General features: G+C 43.8%; 1 protein-coding gene across 2 annotated transcripts in view; it reads right to left on the reverse strand.

The window, feature by feature from the left end:
* The window catches only part of EP300 (E1A binding protein p300), a 94,478-nt gene extending 74,166 nt beyond the window's left edge, over window positions 1-20,312 (reverse strand). The window contains exon 1 of one of the 2 annotated variants that reach the window (XM_025398872.1): window positions 19,003-20,312. In XM_025398872.1, the coding sequence (XP_025254657.1) occupies window positions 19,003-19,096 (94 nt within the window). In that variant the 5' untranslated portion in view covers window positions 19,097-20,312. The remainder of the gene's footprint in view (window positions 1-19,002) is intronic. The other variant, XM_025398873.1, reaches the window with a different exon arrangement.
* Window positions 20,313-21,313: the final 1,001 nt, after the last annotated feature.

Here is a 21,313-nt window from a genome sequence, read left to right on the forward strand (position 1 = left end):
CACCCTTTTTAAAAAAAAAAAAAAAAAAAAAAAAAAAGATTCATCTTGGCCAGGCACAGTGGCTCACGCCTGCAATCCCAGCACTTTGGGACGCCAAGGTGGGCAGATCACTTGAGGTCAGGAGTTCGAGACCAGCCTGGCCAATATAGTGAAATCCCGTCTCTACTAAAAACAAAACAAAACAAAACAAAAAATTAGCTGGGTGTGGTGGCGGGCGCCTGTAGTCCCAGCTACTTGGGAGGCTGAAGCAGGAGAATCGCTTGAACCCGGGAAGCAGAGGTTGCAGTGAGCAGAGATGGTGCCACTGCACTCCAGGCTGGGTGTCAGAGCGAGACTCCGTCTCACACACACACACATAAAAAAAAAGGTTACAAATTCTATAAAGGAAAAAAAAGAAGAAAGGCCGGGCATGGTGGTTCTTGCCTGTAAACCAAGCGCTTTGGAAGGCCAAGGCAGGTGTTTACCTGAGGTCAGGAGTTCGAGACCAGCCTGAGGAGAAACCCTGTCTCTACCAAAAATACAAAATTTGCGGTAAGTGGTGGCGCATGCCTGTAACCTCAGTTACTCAGGACGCTGAGGCAGAAGAATCGCTTGAACTCGGGAGGTGGAGGATGCGGTGAGCTGAGATAGTGCTACTGCACTCCAGCATGGGTGACAAGAGCAAAACTCTGTCTCGATAAAAAAAAAAAAAAAAAGAAAAGAAAGAAAAAGGAAGAAACAAAACTTATTGTCTGCAGATAATATAACTGTTGACATAAAAAATTCAAAGCAAATACATATAACATCAACTATACCCCATGAATATACACAACCATTGTCAATTTTAAAGAAATACACACAACTGGAAATTCTGAGAGGTTAGCAAGGTGACTGATTATACCATAAATATAAACATATCAAAGTGAATTTCTGTATGCCAGCAACAAATGGTTACAAGTAATTTTTAAAATAATGTATAGCCAGGCACGGTGGTTCACGCCTGTAATCCTAGCACTTTGCGAGGCTGAGACGGGTGGACTGCTGGAGGTCAGGAGTTTGAGACCAGCCTGGCCAACATGGTGAAATCCTGTCTCCACTAAAAATACCAAAATTAGCCAGGCATGGTGGTGCACGCCTGTAGTCCCAGCTACTGAGAAGGCTGAGGCACGAGAATCGCTTGAACCCAGGAGGCAGCATTTTCAGTGAGCAGAGACTGTACCATTGTACTCCGGCCTGGGTGACAGAGTGAGACTCTATCTCAAATTTAAAAAAAAAAAAAAAAAAGATTTATAACATAGGAAAAAACTGACAATGTATAAAACAGGTGTAAACTCAAAAGTAAAGGCTGCCTAAAAAGAATATCTCAAACACTTAGACAGAAATCCTCAGTATTAAAGACATTCCCCAGTACTGACCTACAGATTCAATGCAATTATCAAACAGACTTCTAAAGTCTGTCAAGAAACTGGACAAGTTGATTCTAAAGTATACACAGATCCCAAGGACCACTGGAAGTGTGAAAAAATAAAAAGGAAAAGAAAGCCAGCAGAGTGGCTCACGCTTGTAATCCTAGCACACTGGAAGGCCGAGGGGCGAAAGACCACCTCTCTACAAAAAAAATTTTTGTAAATTAGCTGGATGCAGGCCGTATGCGGTGGCTCACGTCTTGTAATCCCAGCACTTTGGGAGGCCGAGGCGGGCGGATTGCTCAAGACCAGCCTGGCCAACACAGTGAAACCCCATCTCTACTAAAAATAAAAAAATCAGCCGGGAATGGTGGCGTGTGTCTGTAGTCCCAGCTACTTGGGAGACTGAGGCAGAAGAATTGCTTGAACACAGGAGGTGGAGGTTGCAGTGGCACCACTGCACTCCAGTTTGGGCAACAGAGTGAGACTGTCTCAAAAAACAAAAAAAATTAGTCGGATATGCTGGCATGCACCTACAGGTCCCAGCTACTCAAAGTGCCTGCTTAAGCCCAGGAGATAGAGGATGCAGTGTGCTATGATCCTGCCACTGCACTCCAGCCTGAGTGACCGAGTGAAGCCCTGTCTCAATAACTTTAAAAAAAAAAAAAAAAAGGACGGGATGGGCGCTGTGGGTCACACCTCTAATCCCAGCACTTTGGGAGGCCGAGGCGGGCGGATCACTTGAGGTCAAGAGTTTGAGACCAGCCTGGCCAACATGGTGAAACCCCATCTCTACTGAAAACACAAAAATTAGCTGGGTGTGGTGGCGGGTGCCTGTAATCCCAGCTACTCAGGAGGCTGAGGCAGGAGAATCACTTGAGCCTCGCAGGCAGAGGTTCCAGTTAGTTGAGATCGCACCATTTGCACTCCAGCCTGGGCGACAGAGCGAGACTCCATCTCTGGGGCAACAAAAAAAGCACGGCCTGAAGCTTGGGTCTCAGAAGCTCCAAAAAAACCAACTCCGTCCATCCCCATCCTCCTCCCTCTGCCAAAAAATAAAAAATAAAAAATAAAAAATACAGGGAATAACCTTGTTTCCATCTCCGCCAAACAGGAAAGTGTCTACTTCATGCTATTTGTGATTAAATGAGTAAATAAATGTATGTTATTTGTGATTAAATGAGTGAATAAATGTAAAGTGTTTAGAACACCTGGCACACACTAAGCACTATAAACATGTTACCTATTGTTATTCAATGGACTCATTACATTATCAGGAGACAGCCCAGCTTACAATGATGACAGCATACATTTATCCAGCACTTTCAACGTGTCAGGCATTTTTCTTGGCACCTCACATGTATTATTCTCATTAATTTCAACAACCTCAGAAGTCCATACTAGCTACGTGTACAGAGTTCATCAAATAGTAATCAGCTTTAGTAATATAGAAGTCTTTGTTATTCTAGGGCCTACAGCGAGGGTTTTAATTTAATCTGTACTGAAGCCAAATCTATTGTATTTGATTGCTGTCTCATGTTTTTCCTTTTTTTTTTTTTTTTTTTTTTGAGACAGGGTCTTGCTGTGTCGCCCAGCCTGGAGTGGAGTGCCGGGATCACAGCTCACTACAGCCTCACCTCCTGGCTCAAGCAATCCTCCTCAATAGCTGCCACCAAAGGCACGCATCACAACACCTAATTTTTTTTTTTTAACTTTGTTGAGATGGCGGTCTCACCATGTTACCCAGACTGGTCTGAATCTCCTGGGCTCAAGCAAGCCTCCCACCTTGGCCTCCCAAAGTGCTGGGATTACATATGTGTGCCATGGCGCTGGGCCAGCAAGTATTTTTTCTAGATAGTAAGGTGAGCTCTTAGGTATTTATCTAGTTTTGCCCCCTTTATATTTAATTAAAAATTCATAAATCTGAAGTTTGTCCATCACCTTTTAACTATCCTACGGCAAATATTAAAAAACAGTATCACAAATAACTGTTGAAATGAATGAACTATCTCCAGTAAGACATTTCCTGCTTACTAAAGTATCAACCAATCAACATTACCAGGCTGCTTCTACCAAGCAGTCTGTTCACAAGTTCCTTTATGCCTTTAATGATGCTCCAATACAAAATTGACTTTCAGTAAAATGTTTCTTCTGCCTCACAAGGAGCAGTATTTTTTTTTTTTTAAGTTTCTTCATCTGAGTGTACATTTAGTCCAATCATGGTGAAGTAAAACAGGACAAGACACATTTAAATCTGATTTGAAAAGTTTAGCATAGGTTGGACACCGTGGCTCACGCCTATAATCCTAGCACTTTGGAAGGCCAAGGCTGGAGGGTTGCTTGAATGCAGGAGTTCAAGGCCAGCCTGGAATGCAGAAAGACTCTAGTATCAACAAAAAAATACAAAAATTAGCCAGGCATGGTGGTGCACACCTGTAGTCCCAGCTACTCAGGAGGCTGAGATGGGAGGATTGCTTGAGCTCAGGAGGTTGAGGTTGCAGTGAGCCATGATCACGCCACTGCACTCCAGTTTGGGCGACAGAATAAGACCCTGTCTCAAAAAAAAAAAAAAAAAAAAGAAAAAGAAAAGTTTAGCCTAATACATGGTTTACCCAATGGACCACGTATTAGAAATGTGACAACTTAAACAACTGAATTTGGATTAAACACGTGGGAAACTAGTGTTGAGTCAAAACATCCTTTCATTATTACATACTGATTCTGTAGATCACCCTTGCTGTCTCCTATTATTTCTTGTGGTCTGCTCCTTACAACAGATTTAACCATATAATAATCCCTTATAAAATAAACTCGGCGGCCAGGCGTGGTGGCTCACGCCTGTAATCTCAGCACTTTGGGAGGCCGAGGCGAGCAATCACCTGAGGCCGGGAGTCCAAGACCAGCCTGCCTAACATGGAGAAACCCTGTCTCTAAGAAAAAAATACAAAATTAGCTGGGTGTGGTGGCACATTCCTGTAATCCCAGCTACTTGGGAGGCTGAGGCAGGAGAATCGCTTGAACCCAGGAGGCAGAGGTTGAAGCAAGCTGAGACTGCGCCATTGCACTCCAGTTTGTGCAACAAGAGCGAAACTCCAAGTAAATAAAAAAAACCCTGTTCATTTAGCCTTTCCAAAAACAAAAGGATCAAAACAATTCAATGATATGTGAAAAATTAAATGAAGTAGTATATATAAATGAAGCATAACCTTTAAAATTAGGACCATTAAAACTATAATCCCAAACACTGCACTGTGAACATAAATCAGATAATTTTCTAGTTACTTAACTATGACACAAAATGCAATTGAAAATTAAAATAATTTTGGCTCAAAATCTAATTCTACTATATTAGTATCTCTCTCAGATACTTTTTTTTTTTTTACTTAAAAGGCTCACACATTATTTGTTGAGTAAACACACTTACCTTTGTAATTTCGGTAAAATGAAGTAAAATCAACTCAGTTCTCTTAAACTGTGTTCATTAAGTAAAATACTTTTATTAATTATTTCAAATCTAGTCAATTTTCTCAAATCCCACAGAATTCATCTACTGCTCCTCCTCCCTTTAGCTGGCTTTCTCCGTGGCATTAAAATGCTTTTAGGCCCGGTCACGGTGGCTCACGCCTGTAATCTCAGCACTTTGGAAGGCTGAGGATGGCGGAGGTCAGGAGTTTGAGACCAGCCTGGCCAACATGGTGAAACCCCATTTCTACTAAAAATACAAAAATGAGCCAGGGTGATGGCACACGCCATCCAGCTACGCAGGAGGCTAAGGCTCCAGAATCACCTGAACCTTGGAGGCGGAGACTGCAGTAAGCCAAGATCGCGCTACTGCACTCCAGCCTGGGCGACAGTGCAAGACTCCATCTCAAAAAATAAAAATAAAAAAATGCTTTTAGGCCAGACTCGGTAGGCGGCTCACACCTGTAATTCCAGCACTTTGAGAGGCCAAGGCAGGTCGCTTGAGCCCAGGAGTTTGAGACGAGCCTGGGTAAGATAGCAAGACCCTGTCTCTACAAGAAAAATTTATAAATTAGCCAGGCATAGTGGTGCAGCTACAGGCTGAGGTGGGAGGATCATTTAGCCCAGGAGGTCGAGGTTGCCGTGAGTCAAGATTGCACCACAGCACTACAGCCTGGAAGACAGAGCGAGACCCGGTCTCAAACAAACAACAAAAACACTTAATGTTTTTAAAGAGTGGACATTTCAAACTTTTCTTTCATCTAACCCAGAGGTTGAGTCCACGGGATGAGTAGGAGCTTGACAGATGAAGGGTGGAACAACCTAAGGTGGGGAGGAGTAAAAGCTCAGCCAGTTCAGCGGTTGAAATAAAGTGGGGAGAACAAAGTGAGTAATGAGGTGGTCAGAGATCAGAACACTCACCGTACCTAGTTCTAGGTTAGAGATTTGGAATTTTTTAAAAAACAAAACAAAAAAAGAATGGAGTTGAAAATCAAACTTACATTAGTCATTCTAATTGTGATAATGGTTTGGCTAAACACTGAAACTACCAATCTTACAAAGACTTCTTATTCTTATTGCTTTCGGACACTCCTACTCTTACACCGGATGCTTAAAAAGCGTGAAATTTTAAAACTGAAGCTTTTGAAATGAGAAAATTTTGTAAATCTTACAAATTTATCAGGTTCAAACAACTTTCCTAACCTCAATTCAGTACTTCATTTAAAAAAGGTACTTTAACCCTCCGTAGATGAAGAATTATCATATAAACAACCCACCTAGCAAGGAAATAAAGATGCACAAACATTTCAAACTACGTAATTTGAAGGAACATTAATTATAATAAAATATCCATGCTGGATTAAAATAAAATATCCATCCATATTAAAATAAAATATCCAAAATAAAATTTACTTTTATAATTAAAATATCCATTTATTAATTAAAATAAATAGCTATTAATTAACATTAATATTTAATTAAAATAAAATATCCATGCAATAAAATAAAATATCCATGATAGACAAGATTTCTAATACTTCCAAAAAATTAGGATAACTTGTTAAGTTTTATACAAATTTGGATAAAAGATCATAATTATACAGGATTACATAGCTACAAATGCTGGCAGCTATTGAATTTTGAAATCCAATAGTGAAAGAGCAAAAGTGCAAGCAAATTTCAAAATATGTACTCTTAACATGGTCCTTCTATCATGACATCAAAAGGTGTACCCATACTTTGGAAAGAGATTAACTTGAAGTTTATTCTTAAACCCCAACAACGCCGGGGATGGTGGCTCACACCTGTAATCCCAACACTTTGGGAGGCCGAAGCGGGCGGATCATGAGGCCAGGAGTTCAAGACCATCCTGGCCAACATAGCGAAACCCTGTCTCTACTAAAAATACAAAAATTAGCCGGTTGTGGTGGCAGGCGCCTGTAGTCCTAGCTACTCGGGAGGCTGAGGTGGGAGAATCACTTGAACCCAGGAGGCGGAAGCTGCAGTGAGCTGAGACCTCACCACTACACTCCAGCCTGGGTGACAGAGTGAGACTCCATCTCAAAAAACAAAAAAACCCAACACATCTCAATTTTGAGTAATAATTATTATTTTTTTTGAGACGGAGTTTTGCTCTTGTGGTCCAGGTGCAATCTCAGCTCATTGCAACCTCTGCCTCCCAGGTTCAAGAGATTCCCTTGCCTCAGCCTCCCCAGTAGCTGGAACTACAGGCGCCTGCCACCACGTCCGGCTAATTTTTGTATTTTTAGTAGAGATGGGATTTCACCATGTTGGCCAGGCTGGTCTCGAATTCCTGACCTCGAGTAATCTGCCCGCCTCAGCCTCCCAAAGTGCTGGGATTACAAGCGTACGCCACTGCGTCCAGCCTTAAGTCTTGAATTTTAAACAGAGATGAAGTGCTTTAATTGATCCAGAATGTGACCTGGGGCCATGTTTAGAAAATTCACATTGACAATCTACCTTGCTCTTTTTCAATGTATTAATATAGTGACACTTCTTGTGAAAATAACTACATGAGGCTGGGCACGGTGGCTCACGCCTGTAACCCCAGCACTTTGGGAGGCCGAGGCGGGCAGATCGTCTGATGTCAGGAGTTCGAGGTCAGCCTGGCCAACATGGCAAAACCCTGTGTCTACTAAAAATACAAAAATTAGCCGGGTGTGGTAGCAGGCGCCTGTAATCCTAGCTACTTCAGATCACACCACTGCACTCCAGCCTGGGCAACAGAGCAAGATTCTGTATTTAAAAAACAAAAACAACAAGAACAACAAAAAACTACATGATGAAGACAGTATTATTCATTAAAATCCCACCTTAAGAATCAACTCAAGAACATATTTTATAGTAAGCCTAAATTGTGTGCTAACTAAAATGTCACTGAACAGTTCCTGATTTTGAGCAAAACTTGGGATTTGTTACAAGGGAATGCCTATAGAGAATCCTGGATGGAGAAACATACCCTTTAAAAACGAAATGAAACAAAAAACAACAAAAAAACTTGCATATCTGTAAATAACAGGGAGAGTGAATGGTTTCTAAGTTGGTATCTGATATATTTTCTACATTTATGACAACTGGTAAACCAAACATGGATCTTGAACAAAATAAACAATTCACTTTATTGATTACAATTTACCAAAAATTTCCAAGGCAAATGACAAGCTTATTACAAAAGAGGTAAATAACATATTCCTAGTCTCCCTGCCATAGGTTCTACCTACTGCTGCTCTGTACAGCATTACCAGAATTAGTCTTTCCCCAACCTGGTCATAAAATTTTTACCCTGATGCTAAGATAAATGGCAAATTCCTTAACATATATCTTTTTCCATAATAAAACCCCAACATCCTTTCCCATCTGTCTCCCATGAAAAACCCTATCACACAGCGTATATTCTAACCACATCAGAACCATGTTAGCTCCATCTGAAAAACTCTTCCAACTTTCCCTACCTCTAAGGTATGTTACTTTAATTTCCACCAACCCTATTCAAATGCATTTTCTCCGTGAAGTTTTCCACAAACACTCCAAACCCACTCTGTCAAAAACAATCCCTATCCCCTGCCTTTATACAGAACATTTAAAAAACCTTTTAAAGCGTAACTTATAGGAAAATTGTGTAGACATGTATACCAACCCCACTGTATCTCTAAAGGTTTTGACAGCAGAAGGCACCTTAATTCGTCTTTACATTGCAAATGCCTAAGACTTGGTAGGTATCCAATGTTTGTTGGCTAAAATGAGATAAAGGTGCTGCAAATGAAAAGAACGACTGCTCAACTCAGAAGAACCACACTTCAAAATGCCCCAAATGTAACATCACTAGCCCTATCACACCTGCACACCCACTTCACAAATACTATGCTTCCTATGCTCCCCAATTTATTAAATAATTATCCAGCTGGGCACAGTGCCTCAGGCCTGTAATCTCAGCACTTTTGGGAGGCCAAGGCGAGCAGATCACTTGAGGCCAGGAGTTCAAGACCAGCCTGGCCAACATGGTGAAACCCTATCTCTACTAAAAATACAAAAATTAGCTAGGTGTGGTAGCGGATGCCTGTAGTCCCAGCTACTTGGGAGTCTGAGGCATGAGAATTGCTTGAACCCGGGAGGCAGAGGTTGCAGTGAGCTGAGATCACACCACTGCACTCCAACCTGGGTGATGGAGAAAGTCTGTCAATAAATAAATAAATAAATAAATAAATAAATAAATCATCACCCATCGAGTTGCTCAAACTTTAAACTTGGGAATTATCCTTGATTTATTCATCTTACTACCTAACTTCTAATCAATCGCCAAGTTCTGTTGACCATCCATCTTCCCTCAAATCTTTCCACTTCTTTCCGTCTTCTATGGTAAGAGTGGCTGGAACCCTAAAACAGCTGTTTCACTGGTCTCCCTGCCTCCCATTTTTCCCTGCTTCTTTCCAAACTATTCCTCCTTTTACTTAACTGCCTAAGACACAATTCTGCTCCATCCATTAAATGGGTAAAACAGAAGGTCTAAATTCCTGTATTATAAGCCCTCCATGATTGGCCCCTTGCTCACCTCTACAGTCATGTTTTTGGCTATCCTACCAGTTAGATAGTACTTATAGGTTCCCAACAGGATATACTCTGACCTCACACAGTCTCCTTTCTAGCCTGGGCTCATTTTTACTAACCCTGTCTCTATCTGTGAGATCCCAAAATCAGACACAATTCCTCAAAGAGAGCCACCAGGGCCTGTAACTACTGGGTTAGGTCCTTCTGTTCCTCCCACTATATGTGTACTTCCCAAATACAATGCTGATCACACCAGACTTAGTGAATGCCAGTCTTCTTCCCTTATCTATAAACTACAGGAAGGAAAGAAGGAACAATGTACAGAGGATAAGTGCCTAGCATACAGAAAATGTTGGCCTAATACAGAATAACTGCCATCTTGTCAACTCCTCTACACCAGTATTCTTCAAATTATGGCTCACAAGCCAACAGTGGATCATAAAAATCAATATAGTAGGCTGCAACCAGTACTAACAAAAAAAAAAAAAGAAAAAGAAAACAACAGAAAATATGAGAGTACATTACAATAAGGGTAAGTATTCTTTGTTTATGCTTTGAAACAGAAATCTCTAGTGCTACAAGTAAAAGGTAGTTCTTCCTTAACTGTTGTAAAAAAATTCTTTGGAGCACCGTACTGCTCCTACTTTTTTCTCCTTTATAAGAAAGTTTCTTGGAGCCAGGCATAGTGACTCACGTCTGTAAACCCAGCTACTCAGGAGGCCGAAGCAGGAGGATAACTTCAGCCTGGGCAACACAGCAAGACTCTACCTCAAAAAAATTTATTCTTGGCCAGGCGTGGTGGCTCACACCTGTAATCCCAACACTTTGGGAGGTCGAGGCAGGCGGATCACAAGGTCAGGAGATCGAGACCATCCTGGCTAACATGGTGAAACCACGTCTCTATGAAAAATACAAAAAATTAGTCGGGGGTGGTGGTGGGCGCCTGTAGTCCCAGCTACTCGGGAGGCTGAGGCAGGAGAATGGCGTGAACCTGGGAGGCGGAGCTGGTAGTGAGCCGAGATCGCGCCACTGCACCCTAGCTTGGGCCACAGAGTGAGACTCCATCTCAAAAAAAAAAGACCCAGGTAACAAAATGAAAAACAGAAAAAATTATGCTTAATTGGCCAGGCACTGTGGCTCCCGCCTGTAATACCAGCACTTTGGGAGGCCGAGGTGGGCAAACTAAAGTCAGGAATTCGAGACCAGCCTGGCCAACATGATGAAACCCCGTCTCTACTAAAAATACAAACATTAGCCAGGGATGGTGGTGGGTGCCTGTAATCCCAGCTACTTGGGAGGTTGAGGCAGGCGAATCGCTTGAACCCAGGAGATGGAGGCTGCAGTCAGCCAAGATTGCACCACTGTACTCCTGTCTAGGAAACAAAGTGAGACTCTGTGTCTAAAAAGAAGAAAGAAAAAATTATGCTTAACACAGTTCTTTATCAAGAAGCCATTCTTTTCTTGAACATTTCTAACAAGAACAATGTTTTCCATTTTCTCATTATGCCTTGAATATCTGATTTTCATTTCAATTACTTATGTACACAAGACATCTTAATGATTGTGTGTGTGTGTGTGTGTGTGTGTGTATATATATGGTTGTCCCTTGGTATCTGCTAGCTAATTGGTTCCAGAATCCACTCCCTCCACTGCAGATACCAAAATCTGAGGATGCTCCAGTCCCTGATATAAAGGAGATATGTAATATTTGCATATAACTTACACACATCCACCTATATACTCTGAATTCTTTCTATATTATTAACAATATCTAATGCAGCGTAAATGCAACATAAATAGTTGTTATGCCGTATTGTTTAGGGGAAAATGACAAGAAAAAAAAGCCTGTACATGTCTAGTACAGACGCAACCATGCATTTTTTTCCCCTAAATATTTCAATCCATGGCTGAATCCACAAACACGGAATCCACAGATATGGAAGGCTAACTGTACAGTATTTTTCTGTTTTAAGCTCTGTTCCCATATTCTGATACTCCTAGAAAACCTTTGGATAGATGCCATAAGGCTTACTCCTAAGACTCCTCTATGAACATCATGCACTTGACTTTCTCTTTATCCAGTCTATCTACACAGTAGTTCATCTTTATCTTCTGTTTTGCTTTCTACCATTTCAGACACCTGTGGTCCAAAATATTACAAAGAAAACTGCAGAAATAAACACAAATTTTTGTGGTTTTAGAAACAGAGTCCTGCTATGTCACCCAGGCTAGAGTGTGCAGTGGTGTGATCATAGCTCACTGTAATCTCAAACTCCTGGGGTCAAGTGATCCTCGCACCTTAGCCTCCCAGGAAGCCAGGACTACAGATGCACCCCATCACGCCTTGCTGATTTAAAAAAATTTTTTTTCTAGAGACGGTCAGGGGTTCGGAGGGGTCTCACTGCATTGCCCAGGCTGGTCTTGAATGCCTGGCCTCAAGCAATCCTCCTGCCTCAGTCTCCCGAAGTGCCAGGATTACAGGCGAGAGCCACAACAATGTTTTAAACTGCATGCCATTCTGAGTAGCCTGACAAAATCTCACTTGACCGGGTAGTGAATTTCCCCTTGCTCTAATGTATTCACCTGTATAAACTACCAGCCATTTGTCACTTAGTAGCCATCTCAGTTATCAGACTGACTGTCAGACTGACTATGGGGTAGGGCAGTGCTTGAGTTTTAAGTAACCCTTATTTTACTTAATGATGGTCCCTAAGTGCAAGAGTGGTAATGACAGCAATTTGGATATGCCAAAGAGAAGCTGTAAATTGCTTAAAGGTGAAAGTTCCTGGCTTAATAAGGAACGAAAAAAAATTGTATGCTGAGGTTGCAAAGATCAAATCTATCTGTGAAATTGTGAAGAAGGAAAAAAATTTGTGATAGTTTTGCTGTTGCACCTCAAACTGCAAACATCACAGCCACAGTGCATGACAAGCGATCAGTTAAGAAGAAAAGGCATTAAATTTGTGTGTGGAAGACACGGACAGAAACATGTTCTGATGACAATTATGTTCACTACTATCCACGGTTTCAGGTATCCACTGGAGACCTTGGAATGTATCCCCCAACGATAAGGGGGGACTACTACATATCCACTTGGAAAAAAAAAAAAAAAAACAGGCTGGGTGTGGTGGCTCATCCCTGTAATCCCAGCATTTTGGGAGGCTGAGGTGGGTGGATCACGAGAGGTCAGGAGTTCAAGACCAGCCTGACCAACATAGTGAAACCCTGTCTCTACTAAAAATACAAAAATTAGCCGGGCGTGGTGGTGCATGCCTGTAGTCCCAGCTACTCGGGAGGTGAGCAGGAGAATCGCTTGAACCAGGGAGGTGGAGGTTGCTGTAAGCCAAGATCACTCCACTGTACTCCAGCTTGGGCAACAGAGCAAGACTCCATCGCAAAACAAAAACACAAAACAACCCAAACCACCTACCACTGCTTTCCTTCTGGTATATTTAACAATAAAGTTAAAAACAGTTAACAATGAACACACACTACACAGAAGCAAGCATAGTCTTAAGCATCTGATAAAGAGAATTCTCATTTATTCCTAACCACAACCCTGTAGACTGGGTAAGTAAGGTGGATTCCTATAAGGTGGGTACCCACCTTACAGGGTTGTGGTTAGGAAAGTGAGGAGGTTGAGCCAAGTTAAGTATTGGGCCCAAAGTTCAGAGTTAATAAATACAAGTCTGGGATATGAACTCTAGCAGTCCAACTCCAATACTCATTCTCTTAGCTACTCTCTTATTCTTTTCAATACTTTTAGTTTTACTCTCTCTCTCTCTCAACAAAATTACTTCTAATTGCTTTGGGGCATTTATAAGAAAGAATCTGTATCTAAAAACAAATTATATCCAAATTACTCAGAAGAGGCTTAACACCTCAATTAATATTTATCCTCTTAAGCATTTCTGGGAAAGTGAGCAGTAATAAAAAAATTTCCCATTAAAATTTCAGAACAAAACTACTGTCTACTAAGTGGAAAAAAAAATCACCTGCGAAGTTCAATGTTAAAAAATTTTTGCCAGGTGCGGTGGCTCACGCCTGTAATCCCAGCACTTTGGGAGGCTGAGGTGGGAGGATTACGAGGTCAGGAGATCGAGACCATCCTGGTCAACATGGTGAAACCCTGTCTCTACTAAAAATACAAAAAATTAGCCAGGCGTGCTGGTGGGCGCCTGTAGTCCCAGCTACTCGGGAGGCTGAGGCAGGAGAATGGTGTGAACCTGGGAGGTGGAGCTTGAAGTGAGCCAAGATCACGCTACTGCACTCCAGCCTGGGTGACAGAGCGAGATTCTGTCTCAAAAAAAAAAAAAAAAATAGACTTGGTATAATTTGTTTCATTTGCCCATTAATTTTACCTCTTGCCTCACTTAAAAAAATTCAACTTTAGGCTGGGCATGGTGGCTCAAGCCTGTAATCCCAGCACTTTGGGAGGTCGAGACAGGCGGATCACCAGGTCAGGAGATCGAGACCATCCTGGCTAACACGGTGAAACCCCATCTCTACTAAAAAATACAAAAAACTAGCCGGGCGAGGTGGCGGGCGCCTGTAGTCCCAGCTACTCGGGAGGCTGAGGCAGGAGAATGGCATAAACCCGGGAGGCAGAGCTTGCTGTGAGCTGAGATCCGGCCACTGCACTCCAGCCTGGGCGACAGAGCGAGACTCTGTCTCAAAAAAAAAAAAAAAAATTCAACTTTAGAAATCTTCAAAGGAGGAAACCCTAGAATCTGGACAAACACAAAAGTAGCATCTTTTACTTTTCCATTAATTGCTGGGTATATGAATTGGCAGAATAACTCTCAAATTGTTTTTGTAAATATACCAGGAAAAAGTATTTTACACTCCCACTTGTATCTGCAACATTCTTCCTACTCTTTTTTCTCTTTGCTATTTACCACTTAATGTCCCTACAAGTACTACTTCACATTAATTTTCAGCTGTTTCCATTTTTTTCTTTTTATTAAATAGACTAAAAAGGAGATAGAAAAGCAAAGAAAAACACAAAATAATGCCAAAAGGCCACCAAGGCAGAAATCTTTTCCTCCCTCCTCCCTATTATCCATTCACTGGACATGCCAATACAATTCCAACCTCTGCAAAAGAAGATGAACTCCTCCTGGAATACTGTAATGTATACAAGAGTTACAACTTAAAAGTCACTTTATCTCATTATTAACCAGAGACAACCTTATTGAAGTCCTATAAATGAACTTCCAAGGCCTTGAGAATAATTGCCAGAAAAATTTAAGGCACTTTAGTAAAATGTTTTGCAATTTAATACTGAGGAGAGCAATGCCTCACTAAATCAAGGAGCTGTATCTGCAAGACTCCAGAAGCAAACTCTAATGTAAACATTCAAGCCAAAATAAAATAAAACAAAGTATATCACAAGTTACAGAGCTGGAAAACAAATGGTCTTGATCAAAATGTTTTGGTTAGGATGATGAATCACTAACACACAATGGCATTTTAACAACGTAGAGCCGGGCGTGGTGGCTCACGCCTGTATTCCCAGCACTTCGGGAGGCTAAGGCAGGTGGATCACCTGAGGTCAGGAGTTCGAGACCAGCCTGGCCAAAACGGTGAAATCCTGTCTCTATTAAAAAATACAAAACTTGGCCGGGCGCGGTGGCTCAAGCCTGTAATCCCAGCACTTTGGGAGGCCGAGACGGGCGGATCACGAGGTCAGGAGATCGAGACCATCCTGGCTGACACGGTGAAACCTCGTCTCTACTAAAAAATATGAAAACTTAGCCGGGCGAGGTGGCGGGCGCCTGTAGTCCCAGCTACTCGGGAGGCTGAGGCAGGAGAATGGCGTAAACCCTGGAGGTGGAGCTTGCAGTGAGCTGAGATCCGGCCACTGCACTCCAGCCTGGGCGACAGAGCGAGACTCTGTCTCAAAAAAAAAAAAAAAAAAAAAAAATACAAAACTTAGCTGGGCATGGTGGTAGACACCTGTAATCCCAGCTACTCAGGAAGCTGAAGCAGAGAATCGCTTGGAGGTTGCAGTGAGCCAAGATCACGCTACTGCACTCCAGCCTGGGTAACAAGAGTGAAACTCTGTCTCAAAAAAAAGGAGAGCTGACATTTTAAAAATCCTTACCACTTATCCACTGTGTACATTAATCTACTGGTCAAAAGGCAGGTATGCTTTCATATACTCTCTGCCCTGTGTCTTTGAAATGGGGGAAAAACCCAAAAAACAAAAAAAGCCCAAAACTCACGGTCACAAAACTGTACCAAGACCAGAAGGATCTTTACCCTACTTAATTATATGCCAGATCCTAAAATCCTATCTTTCCAGGTGCTTTTTAAGTACATATGGCATTAAGTGCTTACGAAGCAGTGACAAAACATGTTCACTGAATAATGAAGACAACAGATGACCCTCATCATTTCCATCACTCAGATCATCAGAAACAGCTCCAAAAAATATTTCCAGGATTTGCCTAACATTAACTTTTCCAGTCTTGCGGTCATTTTTACAAAAAAAAAGTTTACAAGCGGCTTTCATAATCTTTTTTTGGAGGGAGGAGAGGTAGAAAAATATGTCATTTCTCAAATGATTTGTTTTACCCTAACGATACCAAATGAAATAAAAATTTCAATGGATCAAATGCAAATACTGAAACAACATAAAGGTGTGAAGACTACAAATAAGTCTCTTCCCCATCCCAACACGTAAAAGTTGAGTTTAACTTACTTGAATCAACCTGGAAATTTGTTAGGAGAATATCTGAGTATTAAACAGAAATGCAGACGTTGAAACTTAAGTACTAATTTGGTTTGTAACATTTCAGCATGTCATCCCATTGGATTCCAGTTTTCTTTCCTTTAAAGCTGACATCAGAACCCTCTTGGTGGATATATTTACATCACGAGATTTGCAAGCCTAAATCACTTAAAAAAAAAAAATAGTTCCTACATGCTAGAATTTAGGGCTTATTTCAACCAGTTCTAGACAAAAACCATAATATCAAGGACAAATTTTCTTTCACCCAAGTGACAACTCAAAAATCAAAAGTTACAAGTTTGAAATTTAAAGTTTTAAGAGGTGATGTGCCTCCAATAACAGTTACCTGCAAACATATTACAAACTGCAGAATGCCAAAAAAAAAAAAAAAAAAAAAAATCAAGATATAATGGTACCCCTGGCCAGGTGGCTCACACTTGTAATCCTAGCACTTGGGGAGGCCAAGGTGGGTGGATCACTCGAGGGCAGGAGTTCTAGACCAGCCTGACCAATATGGTGAAATCCCATCTCAACTAAAAATACAAAAATCAGACAGGTGTGGTGGCCTGCACCTGTAGTCCCAGCTACTAGGGAGGCTGAGACAGAATTGCTCGAACCCGGGAGGCAGAGGTTGTAGTGAGATCACATGCCACTGCACTCCAGCCTGGGTGACAGAGCGAGAGACTCTGTCTAAAACAAACAAATAAACAAAAAAGGTATAATGGTATCCAGCTTGAAGTAAGTTCACAGAGGGACAGTATTTTCTTTATACTCATTTCTCCCCTCCCCCAAACCCAGATTGGTTACAATTAAAAACTGTACACCAAAGAATTCCTGGAGTAGAATCTTGATTTGGGGAGGAGGGAGGAAGTCAACCCTCATTACAAAATTTAGAAAAGTAACTAAGATAAACTCTGAGTATTATGAGTGAATGAATTAATCTCAATGTTGAGGGTTTTTTAAACTGTAAAAGCCCACTTGATACATTTAGAACTCTTGTAATTATTCGAAGATATTTCAAGTAGCAAAACAGACCAACATGGAGAAAGCAGTAGCACACCTGAACAGAAGTATTACAATACAGCTCCAAGATGAACGTGCTCAAATCAGGACTCCTCAAAGTACATAAAAAAGTTTCCCCTACGTTCCAAGTCACTGGCTAACTCCAACGTAAAATCTCCTACCACGTTACACCAAAACTAAAAAGCAAAAACTACCACATTACACAAATACTAAAGAAACACCACAAAAATCTACAGGTGATTAAGTGTCTAAAGATGATCTAAAAAATCCTTCTGAATGGCACTTTAGCAGGTGCAAAGGAATACAACGATGTGTGTATGTGTATGAATTCTGAAGGAAAAAACCCAGCTAAAAAATTCCCTGGACACTACAGTACCTTCATAGAACACGTACAGATCAAAGTTCATGCATAATCAATGTTACAAGAGAAACTCTGCAAGATTCCTACTGCTCAATTTTTGTAGGTTAACTTAAATTCATTTCACATCTTTCTTATAAAAGCAACGAATTCAAAGCATTAGCTCTGTCTTCCCATTTTCACTCTCTGAAATGAAGCCTACTTAGAAACATGCTCTCGAAGTTCTCCACAAACTCAAAGGGTACATTTAACTCCATTATGCACTCTCACTGGCAGATGGAGGGATGACGTTGAGCCTGTTCTCAGGGAGTTAAAGAGATGCTCCGTAGTAAAGGGGAACATCTTGTGGACTGTCAGATGGCCAGCCATTCTTCATCTTCATTATCCCAGCAAAGAAAAGGTCCTTAGCCATCAGGATAACACCATTAAACTAACTGTAAGAGAAGAATGAAGGGATGATGGGGGAAGTCTCCCTGAACTTCTCCTGACAAAGGGGCTAGTCCACAACTGAATGAACTAAAAAATCCGTAAAGCTTTTACACGAAAATCTTGATCTCCAAGTATGTTTAAAAGTGTAAAAAGACAAAGACACACACAAACACAAAATCTAATGCACATTTTAAACTTTTGTACAATCAGTTCATGTTTGTAGTTGATGACTGGAACTCTTTCAACTTCTAACCTTGATTTCCAGGTACGTAACTCTACAAAATTGTTTATCTTTTTTATTTCCCCTAAAATGAGAAAGTGACTGAAACTGCAAAGAACATGCCCCTGTTCTCCCAATCTAAAAATCCGGAGTTTCAGACATTTTGGTCTCACACCAAAGAACTGGGAGATGTGAAATGAACTGCGCTCCATATTGATTCTTAAAGCAAATAAGAAGAAAAAGAAAAAAAAAAAAAGCTAAGAATGGTAGATGAGATAAAAGAATTGTTAAATTTCACCTCTAATCTGAAATCTTCGATCTCGCACACACAGTATCAAGATTTTCTTACACCCTATTCTTCAACATAAAATATTCTGCAAAGGAGAAAAAATCTTGAAAAGAGTGGAAAGTAGAGGAAACAGAGTAAGTACAGTAAGGAGAAAGGATTCTAAATTCTTCATTTACCAAGAACAAAAGAATTGAAACTTAAATTGCATAGGAGTTCTTACACACAAATGCATTGGCATTTCCCAAATCAAACTGCACGGGAGCAACAATACAGGCCATTTCTATACAGCACCCACTTAGGAGCTCTAATTCCAGAACACACACCGATATGACATAGTGTTGCAACCAATGTATTAGGAGGCAAAGAAAATGGTTGGGCTACTGGACGTCTTCGACCCGCTCATTCAAATACCTTTAAAATTAATTAAGGGGCAGGGAACTAGAGAGAGAGGAAGAAGAAAAAATGGAAGAATAAAGGCGCACCGAGTAGAAAAGATTAAGGGGAACGTGGAAGGCCGGGGCTGCCGAAACTAACCTGTGCCATCGCTGGCGGACGCCGAGAGGGCCGGAGATGAGAGTTTAGGCCGCTTGGCTGAAGGCGGCCCCGGTTCCACCACATTCTCGGCCATTTTTAATTCTTTCGGAGATACAAACGAGGAAAACCAGAATCCTCAGGAAATCTCTTCTTCGGCCCAGGGTCCCCGCCCCGCACCCAGGGGTGGGCTGGGGGGCTCCGACGGCACCCGAGGGGATAGGGGAAGTTCCTTTTTCTCTTCGCCGGGTCTCAGTGGCTGGAGAGGGATGCAGACTCGATAGAAAAGGTAAGGGCAAGTGCGAGGGGCCGGGCCTGGGCCCAAGCCCGGAGGAGGGCACAGGAGCACAAATTCGCCGAGCGCGTCCGCTGCGGTGAATTCCCGAGAACTCGCGGCTCTAGAGGCGCAGTCCCCGGCCCGCCACGGCCGGCCCCTGCCCAGCCGAGGTCTCTCGGAGCTCCGCCGCCGCCATCAGCCTCTTCCTCCTCGGCGCTGTCCTCCTCCTTCTCATCGCCACAAGGAGGCGGGGGCGAAAAGGGGGGAGAGGAGGAGGCGACAAGAGACACTCACCTCCTCCCGGTGCCCCCTCCCGGGCCTGCGCCCCCACCCTCCGAACCCTCCTCCTGCCGCCGCGCTCCGCGCCGCCGCCGCCGCACCGGCCCCTAATGGCCGCAGAGAGCTCGCCCGAGCCGAGAGCCAGGCTGGCGCCGCCGCCTCACATCGCGCGGCGGCCGGCGGAGGCGCGGCAAGGACGCCGGGAGCGGAGCTGGCCGGACCAGAGGGCCGAGGGGGCCGGGCCGAGCAGCGCCACCCGCACGCCCGCGCCGAAGCCGAGCCCACCGAGGAGGCCCCGCTCCGGCGGCGGCGCAGGCGGCCCCTCCTCGCGCTGCGCTCCCCTCCGCCTTCCTCTCCCGCGGAAAATAAATAAATACGGCCGCCGCTACGGCCCCCACCGCCGGCGGCCAGGTGCTGGGAGCGCCCGCCCCCCGGGGCTCCGCTCCGGGCCGCCCGCGGCGGCGGGCTAAGGCGCCGCGGGGCGCGGGGTTATGTAATGGTCCCCCCTAGGCGTCGACGCCGGCCCGGCTCCGGGGCCGCGGTGGGGGTGTGTGCGGACGGGAGGGGGCTGGGGGTCGCCTCAGCCCGTGCGCCCCGGGCCCCCTGCCACTGTCTCGGCCCCTGCCGCCTCTCTCCGACCCGGCTCCCCTCCGCACTCTCTCGCTCCCGCAGTAAGCACTCAGCCCGGCGTCCCGCTTGCCCACACTCGCCCGCTCCCTCTCGCCCTGTCTCCCCCCCAGCCTAGCACACAAACAAGATGGCGGCTGTTGTTTCTTCCCTCTGCCGAATCCTCCTTACAGGCTAGCGGTAGCGGCGGCGGCCGGAAATGAGCCAAGGGGGGGGTGAAAAAGGGGAGGGGCCGGGTCTCCGAAGGGAGGCGGGGCCTAGGCCCGAGCCGCTCACACAATGGGGGAAGTGGAGCCGGGGGCGGGGCCTGTTCCAATCACGGGATCCGCCCTAGGCCCCAACGCGGTTAGCGCTTCCGCAAACTCCCCCGGCGTCACCCGGTGGCTCCCTTTAAAGGGGAGGATTTTAGCGGGGGGAGGATTTTAAGGGGGGAGGGGCGGGGGCGGACTCAGAATCTATTTTCAGTCGGTGGATAGTTACGAGGGAAGGTGCCTGGCTTTGGTGTCTGCGTAAGGGACCAGTGGGAACCGGGACGACGGAACCCCGGAGCTGCGCCGAGGAAGGCGCCAAGTCGCCACTCAGGTGGCCAAATGGGAGCGCCCGTAGGGCGGCCCTGCTCTTCGGCCCTTGGTCGGCGGGTCCCCCAAATCCCGGTCGAATCCACCTGGCAGGGTGTACCCACTGCCGGCCGTTCCGGGCCAGATACCCAGTGCGTCCTCACTTCTCCATTGCCCTCCCAAAGGGAGCAGTTCACATCCAAAAAGCACGTTGATTACGAGTTGTTTTCATATTCTCTGAATTTTCCTTTTCCTTTTTATTTTTATGTATTTATCTTATAACGAGCACTATTACTCTGACCAGAAAACAAAAATCACAGCAGTGGGAAGATGTTTCGGCACCAGACTCAAATTCATTTCTTGCCTTCCACGTGTGTCCACACGCCCCTACCAGGTAGCACTCTCACCACAGGAGCCTTTAAGTATTTTTCTAAACACGCTTGGGACCTGAAGACAGTTTTAGGGTTTGTCTTTTTTTTTGTCTGCTCCCAATAGACCAAGTTAATAAAAGATCACGTCCAGCCAGTGCCTTATCTAATGTAATTATGGGAAAAAAACCAAAAATGTGGTAAAG

The sequence above is a fragment of the Theropithecus gelada genome, chromosome 10 (assembly GCF_003255815.1).
Source record: "Theropithecus gelada isolate Dixy chromosome 10, Tgel_1.0, whole genome shotgun sequence".
NCBI classification, from domain to species: domain Eukaryota; kingdom Metazoa; phylum Chordata; class Mammalia; order Primates; family Cercopithecidae; genus Theropithecus; species Theropithecus gelada.